Here is a 12508-nt window from a genome sequence, read left to right as displayed (position 1 = left end):
TGGTTTTTGCATGTGTATGTATTAGTGTATTCCATTATACAGAAGTTTAAAATATTAGCCCGTCGCTAACCCTGGATTTGGACAACCAATGAATTGAGCCCGAGAGCAGCGATTTCCCAGAGCAAAGAAAAATCTGAGTGACAGCCATGGGTGTGCATTTTTTAAAAACCAGCTAAATAATCAGTTAGCAACCTCTGCCTTCATATACTGCAGAGGCACCACATGAACCAAAGTCTTAAACGTACTGATTTGGAGTGGAGGCGCTAGGAGACAAAATAAGTCAATATATTCTCAGATATTGCGATTCCTAGAATAAGAAAATGGGGGAAATCGGCAAAGGAAAGATTCATGTCAGGAGGACCAGCCTTTCTAAACATGATTCTTCCCTAGGTGGCTGTCTAGGTCAATGAGGAGAGAGTGCTTCTTCTGTGATGGCAGCCAGGGGGCATGACTCACCTGAGCTCTGTGATAGAGCGCAGGTAAGACCTCCTACCTAACGTACCACAGGCTGAGGTTGGATACTTGAGAAGGGGACTAGCACATCCAGGAGCTTCAAGATCTCGTATGAGAGAGGGCATGTGCACAAATTTTAATCTTCAACCTAGCGGCACATGGCTACGGCCAATGCCAATCAACAACGGTGTTGCCCTGTGGCCTGAATTATTCTAAGCCGCCATATTGTTCTATCCCCCGCAAAGCTCCTACTTCTCTTTCAGTTCCACTCAAAATATCCATGGCCAACAAGGACTCAAAACAGGACAGGGGTTCTAAACCTGCCACCGCTCTGCTTTGAAAAGGTATCACAGGGCAGCAGAAATGCCTACGAGTCCAGTTTGCTGCACTGTCCTCCCTGAAAAGACGCCCCTCTCGAGGGGGTTCGCAAAAGGATTTCCCACCTTTTTGCAAGGGGAGAAGGTGTAGGTGGGGCACCTCAGGACACTTCGAATTCCGTCTTCCTGACGGTCCTAGGAAGTGTAGTTCTGTGAGGGAGCAGAGAATTCCCTCCTCAGCATCCTTCAGAGAACTACATTTCCCAGAATTCCATGGAGCGGTAGGGCCAGGCCGTTCAAACAGTTGTAGTGCTCTGTCTCGGCCACGGCGGGCCTAGCTCTCCTGTTGCTAAGAAGATTAAAAAGGCCAAAGGATCGTTGAGCACAGTGGAGCCTTGCTTGGTGGTGACAGTGTCGGCCATTTTGTGTCGGGTCAACAGTGGCTAGAAGACGAGTCCGTGAAAAGAGCTTGACCCTCCACCGGGGTCGTGCCCACAACCCCCCGAAGAACTGTCGTCATCGTCCCCATCAAAGTCTTTCCACCACAGAGGGGACTTGGGCAAGGCCGAGATGTAGGCACTTCTGCTTCGAGCTTCCTTTTCTTGCTCCTGTGGCACGGGAAAACAAAACAAAGCTCAGACACGGTATACACCTCAGATCAGTTAAGGAGATAAACAACAACAAATAACCCCCTCAAGGCTAGCCAACATGGCGCCCTCAAGATGGTGCATCGTCCCTGAACATTGGGCCACCATGCTGACTGGGACTGAGGGAAGTTGGTGGAGGCCACCAATATCTGGAGACCACCAACCTCCTTGACTCTCAGCTAACAAATGGGGCCCTGTAACAAAACATTGCAGTATGGAGTGATGATAATAATAATAATAATAATAATAATAATAATAATAATAATAATAATTTATTTATACCCCGCCCATCTGGCTCTGCTTCCCCAGCCACTCTGGGCGGCTTCCAACAAAATATTAAAATATCGCAATACATCAAACATTAAAAGCTTTCCTAAACAGGGCTGCCTTCAGATGTCCTCTAAAAGTTTGCTAGTTGTTCTCTTTGACATCTGGTGGGAGGGCGTTCCACAGGGACGGCGCCACTACCGAGAAGGCCCTCTGCCAGGTTCCCTGTAACTTGACTTCTTGCAATGAGGGAACCGCCAGAAGGCCCTTGGCGCTGGACCTCAGTGTCCAGGTAGAACGATGGGTATGGAGACTCTCCTTCAGATATACTGGACCGAGGCTGTTTAGGGCTTTAAAGGTCAACACCAACACTTTGAATTGTACTTGGAAACGTACTGGGAGCCAGCGTGGGTCTTTCAGGACCGGTGTTATATGGTCTCGGTGGCCACTCCCAGTCACCAGTCTAGCTGCCACATTCTGGATTAGTTGTAGTTTCCGGGTCACCTTCAAAGGTAGCCCCACACAAAGCGCATTGCAGTAGTCCAAGCGGGAGATAACTAGAGCATGCACCACCCTGGGGAGACAGTTCGCGGGCAGGTAGGGTCTCATCCTGCGTACCAGATGGAGCTGGTGAACGGCTGCCCTGGACACAGAATTGACCTGTGCCTCCATGGACAGCTGTGAATCCAGAATGGCTCCCAGGCTGCACACCTGGTCCTTCAGGGGCACAGTTACCCCATTCAGGACCAGGGAGTCCTCCACACCCGCCTGCCTCCTGTCCCCCAAAAACAGTACTTCTGTTTTGTCAGGATTCAACCTCAATCTGTTAGCCGCCATCCATCCTCCAACCGCCTCCAGACACTCACACGGTGCTTCCATCCAGGGTTTCAACCACCCCAACTCATCCACTACCGCCACCAGGCAGATGGGGCTCCTCAACCTGGGAAGGTAGCCCATCTTGGAGAAGGACAACTCTGATCCTAAACCTCCACTGCCTTGAAGGATATCTTCAGGAAAATAAAAGGCTAAGGAGTCGACGTTGCACAAATTTGGAGTGGAGTCCCTAAGATGGGTGGATGGCGCCTTGTTCGCCTCCTTCCAGCAACTCCTGCAGCCAAGCTGGTGCCTAACAATTTGACCTCACCCCCGGAGGTGCACTCCATTGTGTCTCAGGGCAGAAGGAAGCCAACCAACCAATGGTTTTACTCCCTCTCCCCACCCCTTTCAGTCCCAACAATATTCCATCCCTATGGAGCATGAACAGTCCTCACTGGCTTATTGGGGTGTCCCCCCCCCTACAGCCACCTCCATTTGTGGGTTTGTTTGTTTTTAGAGGGGTAGACAGTCTTGCACCCAATCCTAAATCTATTTAGGATCCATTTAGGATCCATTAGTTCTGTAACTTCCCAGGTGATGCATGTGGCCACTACTCTCTCTTCCCGGGATACATTCAAAAACAGAATCGACTAGGAAGTCGCCTATATGGTTGTTCTTTCCACACTTTCTACATAAACATTTCTCTGCTCTCCTGCTGCAGGTAATTCATTTTATTCCCCACCACAACCTGCTTGTCTCCCAACCCACCATGGTAGTCTCCTTCATGCATGGAGTCTCCTGCGTAATAGCACTCTGGGGGAGGAAAACATTTCACCAGCAAAAAGCAGCTAAGTGATTTAGCTTACTGCTTTGCAGGATATAACCGTCAGAGGCTGCTGATATCTTACTTGTTCGCAAGCAGCATGGTTTTGGCTCATCTCCATGAGCACGGAAAGTCTCAAATCTGTATCTGGGTAGCCAATGTAGTGCTCTCTAGCTGTCACTAGACTACAACTCCCATCATCCTGGACCAACGGCCATACTGGCTGGGATTGATGGGAGTTGGGTGTCAAAAAAGCAGCATATTGGCTACCCTGGCATATACAACAACTACGGTGATGGAGCTGGCATACCTTACTGTCATGGAAATCTACCCAATATTGATCCAGAGCAGATTCTCAGTGTATAGTTAGCACAGTAAAAACTTAAAACACGTTGCAGGATTTCCCCCCAAAATAGACCAGAGGCAATTAATATTTCATCCAGCAGAGCTTTAATGCTACTGAAGGCAAATGAGCATAACGGTCACAAATCCAATACATTCAGGATTGGCGCTGTCCATAAGAAATCCATTTGTAGCAGACTTACCGTATTTTTCGCCCTATAGGACGCACTTTTCCCCCTCCAAAAATGAAGGGGAAATCTGTGTGCGTCCTATAGAGCGAATGCAGGCTTTCGCTGAAGCTTGGAGAGCGAGAGGGGTCAGTGCGCACCGACCCCTCTCGCTCTCCAGGCTTCAGGAAGCTATCAGCAAGCCTGGGGAGCCCGCGGGATAACAGCCTGTCGCCCGGCGCACAGAGCACCCTGAAGCAGAGCGCCCCACGCACCGGGCAGACATCCGCAGCCAGGGGAGCCCTGTGGGAGTTCCTGCAGGGCTCCCTAGGCTGTGGATAGCAGCCTGCTGCACGGAGCGCAGGGCGCGCTGAAGCAGAACGCCCCACGCTTCGGGCAGACATCGGCCAGCCCCACAAGCTCGGGGGACAGCGGGGAGGCGGAGCGCCGCCATACCGCTGTTCCCCGACCTGGTTTGGTTTTCCCGACTTGGTTTTGGGGGGGGAATAAAGGGAATTTTTTTCCCTTTTGTTGTTGTTTAGTCGTTTAGTCGTGTCCGACTCTTCATGACCCCATGGACCAGAGCACGCCAGGCACCTCTGTCCTCCACTACCTCCCGCAGTTTGGTCAAACTCATGCTGGTAACCTCGAAAACACTATCCGACCATCTCCCCCCCCTTTATTTCCCCCCAAAAAAACTAGGTGCGTCCTATGGAACGGAGCGTCCTATGGGACGAAAAATACAGTAACTTAAACTTACAATAACTTATAATAAGTCTAAGCCTTGACACTGAGCATATTATGTACAGAACACCACACCAGAAGTAAAAGAAATAGAAAGAGAAAGTGAAACCCAGGCTCCTTCTGGCCTTACTTTTATAGTCAGCATGACCTTGACAGAAAGAGATAAGAGAACTAGTTTAAGCCAGCTGTACTCGGCTTCTCAGAAGGAATAACCCAAACATCATGAACCTTCTGCTTGTTTCTTTCACGCAGAGAAGCTTCCAGAAGCTTCCAGAAGCTTCCAGAATTAAGTAGAGTAGGAAAGATCTCTACACATCAGATCAATACTTTCCACACCAAGAAATGCAAGCTGACACTTACTTGCAAGTATAGGATGTTATCCTTCGCAATGGCTTCCATCAGGCTTTTGTCCGGAGAATGCAAGTCTCCATTCACCCGGCCGGACTCTCCAGTGGCCCCACGCCCCGCGTCTCTCGACTGGCTCGTCCTCTGCCTATAGAACAGCAGGTAAGCCGTATCCTTGGGCAGGAAGGATGTCACATTGCTGACAGACTCGAAAGACGAGAATGAGACTCTGGTGTCGTTGAAGAGGTACCACTGGATCGCAACGTCCGGAGGTTTCTCTGGGGCGCCGCTCCGAGAGGTGTCCTTCAGGTTGCTTTCAGCCGCCACATCCTCACACTCCCGGGCGTAGCAATAGTAATGGCCACTCTCAGAGGAAACCCCAGAATGCACCACCACGCTGCAAAGGTCGTACACCACCGAAGCGAAGGCCTTGCGCACTGAGGCGCTCCGTGGCGGGTTCGCTCCGCCGCTTGGGTCCTCTGAAGACGTCAGGACTGGAAGCTTCAACACCAGCGGGACGGAGACGTTGTCCAGGATCTTCCTCCTCCTCATGGCCCTCAGGTCAAAGGAGAACCTCAGCAGGGTGAGGATGAGGTAGTGAGGCCCCTCCGTCAGTTCGGCCAGCTTCTCCGCGTCCTGAAGGGAAGCACAGTTGTCACAGTGATAGCGGTTCTCCGCCGTCAGCATCTCGGGCGATAAGAAATAATTGATCAGGTCGGGGACGGATCTGGAGGCCGTGGGCCCACGAATTTGCTCCCTCAGAGTCAACGCCAAGTCTTCGTCGGGCTTCGCGCCGGTAGCGTCTTGCTCAGCCCTCGGGAGGAAAGGAGTCTCTTGACTTCCAGGCCCCAAAGTTTCGACAGGCAATATTTGGGGATGATTCTCTCCCGGTGCAGCCGGCTTAGCGAACCTCCTTGGCGAATCGCATGTCCTGCCTGGCACTTCTACGCCCGACTGAACGGCCTGCGGGCCCATTTCTTCTACCGGTAAAAGAGAGGTACTGCTACTGGCTATAGGCACATGATTATCAACCGGTGGGAAAGCCAAGGAGAGGTCCGTGAAGGCTTCTTCTCTGGAAGAGACTTTCAGGCACTTCAGACATCGGATTTTCGTCTTAATTCTGCCCCCAAACATTTTTTCAATTAAAGTCTTTTTCGCAGGCTGCTGTTGCTCAGCCTGAGATATCAGTGTGGACTCTTTGAGCTTCTGGTAGATCCGCCTTCCTGTTCTCTCTTCTTCATGAAGCCTTTTTTGGGGGGTTGGGGGAAGAAGAGAAACACGCTGAAGAATGTCACCAGTAAAACCATCCCTCCAACCACGGAAGGAGGTGCTACTATGCTCTTAGACACCTGCCAACATCTAAGCCCTGCATCTCAAGATGAACGGCAGTACCAGAATTTTCTCCTAGAAGGAAACTGGACAAGCTGCCTCTCCAGACAGACACTGAAACCTATATTCTGGAAGGCATTTTATAAATCACTTTCGCTTGGACTACTGCAATGCGCTCTACGTAGGGCTACCTTTGAAGGTGACCCGGAAACTACAACTAATCCAGAATGTGGCAGGTAGACTGGTGACTGGGAGCAGCTGCCGAGACCACATAACACCAGTCTTGAAAGACCTACATTGGCTCCCAGTACGTTTCCAAGCACAATTCAAAGTGTTGGTGCTGACCTTGAAAGCCCAAAACGGCCTCAAAGGCCCTGTATACCTGAAGGAGCGTCTCCACCCCCATCGTTCTGCCCGGACACTGAGGTCCAGCGCCGAGGGCCTTCTGGCGGTTCCCTCACTGCGAGAAGCCAAGTTACAGGGAACCAGGCAGAGGGCCTTCTCGGTAGTGGCACCCACCCTGTGGAACGCCCTCCCAACAGATGTCAAAGAGAACAACAACTACCAGACTTTTAGAAGACATCTGAAGGGAAGTTTTTAATGTGTGACAATTTAATGTATTTTTAATCTTTGTTGGAAGCTGCCTAGAGTGGCTTGGGAAACCCAGCCAGATGGGCGGGGTACAAATATTAAATTATTATTATTAATCTAATTGACAAATCCATGTCACAAATCAACTGTGTTTCAAATTGTTCTATCCCTCGAGTGCATTTCTGTAGTAAGTTCAGTATTAGCCTCATGCTTTTACACGCAAGCTGCCTGATAAAGCAGGAGGCAAATAATTTAAAATTCTTAGATTAAAAATCTGGTTGAACCAATCCGTATCCTGACACTGTGGATTGTGTCCACAAGGAAGTCCAATGAGAAATGCAGAGGGAGAGGAGACAAGGAAGACACACACCTGCCATTTTCAGTAGTGGCTGTATTCAGAGAATCTTCCTTCCTCCTCAAAACAAACAAAAAAATCCCTCCCAAATGTATAGGGCAATTTTAAGGGCTGAGCTTTCACAGGCTGTGAAGAGAGCGCGCATTTGGGCAATCTTCAGGGTGCGTGTGGAGAAAGGATAGGCAAACATGCCAATTTCAGTTTCTTGGCTTTCCAATTTTAAGTTCTCCACATTTCTAGATTGGTTCACAATTTATTTATTTGGTTTAAAGTCCTGAAAATTCAGCAGCATTTTAGTGTGTATTTCTCCTAACAAGGACAGTAATAATTTATTACATCTACCTATCTGACTGGGTTGCCCCAGCCACTCTGGGTCGCTTCTAACATAATATAAAAACACAATTAGGTATCAAACATTTAAAACTTCCTGATACAGGGCTGCCTTCCGATGTCTTTGGAAAGTTGTGTAATTGTTTATTTCTTTGACATCTGATGAGAGGGCGTTCCACACGACCGGTGCCACTACCGAGAAGGCCCTTCCCTTCTCGGTAGACATTTTTTTGCATGCAGTTTTATCTAATATTCATGTCGGGGGTTTTTTTACAAAGCATACCGTATTTTTCGCTCTATAACACGCACCTGACCATAACACGCACATCGTTTTTAGAGGAGGAAAACAAGGGAAAAAACATTCTGAATGAAACAGTGGATGTATCATTTTTGTGCTTCATGCTGTGGCCACAGACATGTGATCTGATGGTGAATTTGGGGTGGCCCAATGCAAAAATCCTGAGAATTCCTGTGGATCCATGCTTTGTAACCACGTTTTTGCACCATTGCAGCCCCAGGCAACAGTGGGTGCGTGATTTTTTTGGTGCAGGCTGCAGCCATGGACATGCTATGTGATCTGATGGTGAATTTGGGGTGACCCAATGCAAAGATCCTGAGAATCCCTGTGGATCCATGCTTTTTAACCACATTTTTGCACCATTGCAGCCCCAGGCAACAGTGGGTGCGTGATTTTGGGGGGGCAGGCTGTAGCCATGGACATGCTATGTGATCTGATGGTGAATTTGGGGTGACCCAATGCAAAGATCCTGAGGATCCATGTGGATCTATGCTTTGTAACCACATTTTAAGTGGGGAGCGAAGGAAAAACAAAGAAGGGACATGAGGGGTGTGCAGAGAAGCAGCTGGCTAAGAATGCAGGAGAGGGATTTAACAGGAGGGAGGAAAGGCAAAAGTTTCCCCCCACCCAAGCACCCAAGCCAGCCAGCCAGCGCTCTCTCTCTCTCTCCCCCCCTCCCTCTCTCTCTCTCTCTCCCCCCCCCCCTGCATGTTGCCCTCGAGTCCCTAGGAATTAGAAGGAACGACACTCTGCTTTCCCCTCTGCTTGCCTGGAGGGGAGGGGCTTTCCCTGCTCTTTGTTCCATTTGAGCAAACACAGCAAGGAAACAGAGGAGGGTGGGCAGTAAGACCCTGAGGCAGAATGCAGGAAAGCAGCCGCTTCCTCTTTTCAGGTTTCCCTTCTCCGTGACTCGCGATTTGACTTTTGCCTGATTTTTCGGCTCCAGGGACCACACATTTGCTCAATAACACGCAGAGACATTTCCCCTTCCTTTTTAGGAGAAAAAATCTGCGTGTTATAGAGGGGAAAATACGGTATTTTATCTGAGAAGGATGCATCTTACCGATCGAGCAGGTACTTGAGGTATTCAGAGCAGTCCTGCTGAGCTCCCCTGGTGAACCAAGGAGGCCAGGAAGCAGAGAAAAAGCTTTCGGGAGAGATGGCAGGCCGCTAAGAGGGATTTAAGAAAGGTGGGTGGGGGACAGAAGGGAAAATGGTGAAGAGACACAAAGCATTTGCCCTTCGGATACCAAAGCCTGCACTTTTTCACCTGTGCTTTTTAAAGTTCAAATCATGGCCCCGGTTGATTTTTAGACAGCTGAATTTATATATTAGGTGGTTTTAAATTTCGAAATCTGCTTCATTTTAGCTAGAAAGCCGGGGTAGACAATCGCCAACAAATCCCTAAAATAATAAAAGTACAGTGGTACCTTGGTTCTCAAACGCCTTGGTACTCAAAACAACTTGGAACCCAAACAGTGCAAACCCGGAAGTAAGTGTTCTGGTTTGCAAAAAAAATTCGGAAGCCGAACGTGCTCTGTTTTGAGTGTTACGCTTCTGATTTGAGTGCCACACTTCCATTTTGAGTGTTACGCTGAGGTCTGGCTGTTTTGGTTATTCATTTTGCGTTTTGGTTTTTACGGCTCTTTTTTTATTATTTTGTGACTGTGTGGAAGAACCCAGTTCAGCTACTGATTGATTGTGTGACTGCAGTACACGGTTTATTGCTTTCATTTTATGGATCAATGGTCTTGTTAGATAGTAAAATTCACGTTAAACTGCTGTTTTAGGGGTTGTCTTTAAAAGTCTGGAACGGATTAATCCATTTTGCATTACTTTCTATGGGAAAGCGTGCCTTAGTTTTGGAACGCTTTGGTTTTGGAACGGACTTCCGGAACGGATTAAATTTGAGAACCAAGGTACCATTGTATCAGCCAGTTTCCCCAGCTGCTTTAAGGGCTGCCATGACATTCCTTAACCTGCTCACTCCCACCCGAAAATCTGCAAATATAGCAAAACACTGTTGCTTGTGCACTGGACAAATGCTGGCTGTTTATGTTCTGCTCAACACCAAGCAAAACAGCAGCTGTGCGGTGGTGGTTCTGGCATTGTGAGTGGTCAGCATGGTGCAGTGGTTTCGAGTGTTGGACCAGGACCTGCAAGAGCTGGGTTCGAATCCCCACTCCGCCACGAAGCTCACTGAATGGCCTTGAACCGGTCACTCTGTGTGCTTAATCCATTTCACAGAGTTGCTGGGAGGATAAAAGAGAGAAGAGCACGTATTGCACCCTTTGCAGGAAACGTGAGATAAAAACAGAATATGAACCAAAGCAATCAAGAAGCCTCAAGTCCATCCATCCCCTTATCGCAAACACGGCAGCTGTCTCATTCCATTCCTGGTTTGAGGCAAAGTATATAATTTGAGGGACGCGGGTGGCGCTGTGGGTTAAACCACAGAGCCTAGGACTTGCTGATCAAAAGGTCGGCAGTTCGAATCCCCGCAACGGGGTGAGCTCCCGTTGCTCGGTCCCTGCTCCTGCCAACCTAGCAGTTCGAAAGCACATCAAAGTGCAAGTAGATAAATAGGTACTGCTCCGGCGGGAAAGTAAACGGCGTTTCCGTACGCTGCTCTGGTTCGTCAGAAGCGGCTTAGTCATGCTGGCCACATGACCCGGAAGCTGTACGCCGGCTCCCTCGGCCAATAAAGCAAGATGGGCGCCGCAACCCCAGAGTCGGTCACGACTGGACCTAATGATCAGGGGTCCCTTTACCTTTACCTATATAATTTGAGGCTCATCCTCCAGACCTCTAAACTTCAACACAAACTAGAAACTGAACAGCCCCTTTGAGCCAAGAAGAAGTGGATTCAAATCTTACCATGGGTTCTCGAGCAAGCCACCATATCCGAGGCTCAACTCCCTTCCTCCTCGCCCCATCTGGGATGCGGAGGTTAACAAAACTGACCAAGGTACCTTGCAGGGCTGTTGCAGGCATAATGCAACAAAAGAGCTTTGAACGTTCCAAAGGGAAGCATAACAAAAATGCAGGAATTGGGAAATGCACTGACTTACCTGGCTGTGCTCTAGAAAGGCAAACAGCCACTGCAGCTTCGCCATCAAGGGCTGGGAACTGTTTTCGGCTAAGCTCAACACTGAACGCCTGAAGCTTGAAAAGGAAGTTTTGAAAGACGTTTAGACACAATATACTGGGTTGGTTAGAAAACAGAAACAAAAGAGCGTCGGAATGAGAAGCCTGAGCTCCCCGATCGACAGTGGCAACCCCACAACCAAACAATAACACAAAGCTTTACATACAATCATGCGAAACCAGGGTTTCTCCAGACAGCTGCTTTTGTGTGTGTGTATTCTGCGACACATTCACACTACAAATGTGAAGTGCTATGAGACCAGTTTAAGCAGTCACGGCTTCCCCCAAGGAATCCTGGGAGCTGTAGTTCATTAAAGGGCGCTTGTACTTTTTAGAAAACACCTATTCACCACACAGAGCTACAGTTTTGTTATGTACTGAGTTGAATAGGATCCAAAATGCAGCAGTCTGATTGGTCCTAGAACAATAGGATTCAGAATGCAGCAGTCTGATTGGTCCTAGAACAATAGGGTCCAGAATGAAGCAGTCTGATTGGTCCACAGGAGCCACCCAATCCAGCTCCAGGTGGAAGTGAGTCCGCGACCTGATTGGCCTACAGGAGAATCCCGGAATTAGCCAATCACGTGGGGCCCACTGTGTAAATAATATATATAAAGCAGACATCCTGGGAGAACTTCCATTCCTCCTCACCACTATGAGCTGAATAAAGAGCATGAAATCCACTCTTGACTCCAAGTATATTTCAAGTTTCTAGAGTAGTGTAACAACCAACCCCTCTTCTCGGGGAACTCTTAACCGAGATTGGGCTGGAGAGGACTTTGCCCCTAGAGGTGCACTCCATTGTCTTTCGAGACAGACAGATTCCAGCAACTCTTATTTTAACCAATTCCTTTCCCTTATTGGACTTCCTTCGAAGTCCCTCTTCCCCACCTGAAATTCCCACAAGTGTATTTAATTTCTTCACCAATGCAATCAACAGGTGATTACGACTTCTATTTGCTTCTGTTCAGGTTGAACTGCTTCTCTCGCTTTGAAGCCTTCAGCAGCAAACAATCAACTATTTGTTTATTTGTTTATTGCATCTATATCCTAAACAGCCTCGGCCCAGTATACCTGAAGGAGTGTCTCCACCCCCATCGTTCTGCCTGGACACTGAGGTCCAGCTCTGAGGGCCTTCTGGCGGTTCCCTCACTGCGAGAAGCCAAGTTACAGGGAACAAGGCAGAGGGCCTTCTTGGTAGTGGCACCCGCCCTGTGGAATGCCTTCCCACTAGATGTCAAAGAGAAAAACAACTACCAGACTTTTAGAAGACATCTGAAGGCGGCCCTGTTTAGGGAAGCTTTTAATGTTTAATAGGTTATTGTATTTTAATATTCTGTTGGAAGCCACCCAGAGTGGCTGGGGAAACCCAGCCAGATGGGCGGGGTATAAATAAAAAATATTATTATTATTCTACATTTCCCCCTCCACCTAGCTCAAGGGGGCACCCACAGTTCTCTCCCCCTGCTCATTTAATACCCACAGCACCCTGTGCAGTAGGTTAGGCTGAGAGGCAGTGACTGGCCCGAGTGAATAT

General features: G+C 48.7%; 1 protein-coding gene across 2 annotated transcripts in view; it reads right to left on the bottom strand.

Moving 5' to 3' along the window:
* The window catches only part of USP35 (ubiquitin specific peptidase 35), a 37151-nt gene continuing 24643 nt past the window's right edge, over positions 1-12508 (bottom strand). For both annotated transcript variants that reach the window (XM_077926947.1, XM_028725933.2), the window contains exons 8-11: positions 10896-10989; positions 8888-8994; positions 4937-6167; positions 1-1378 (exon numbers count right to left, since the gene is read on the bottom strand). In XM_077926947.1, the coding sequence (XP_077783073.1) occupies positions 1214-1378; positions 4937-6167; positions 8888-8994; positions 10896-10989 (1597 nt within the window). In that variant the 3' untranslated portion in view covers positions 1-1213. The remainder of the gene's footprint in view (positions 1379-4936; positions 6168-8887; positions 8995-10895; positions 10990-12508) is intronic.

The sequence above is a fragment of the Podarcis muralis genome, chromosome 4, assembly GCF_964188315.1.
Source record: "Podarcis muralis chromosome 4, rPodMur119.hap1.1, whole genome shotgun sequence".
Lineage (NCBI taxonomy): Eukaryota > Metazoa > Chordata > Lepidosauria > Squamata > Lacertidae > Podarcis > Podarcis muralis.
This window is presented reverse-complemented; position numbering and strand designations above follow the sequence as displayed.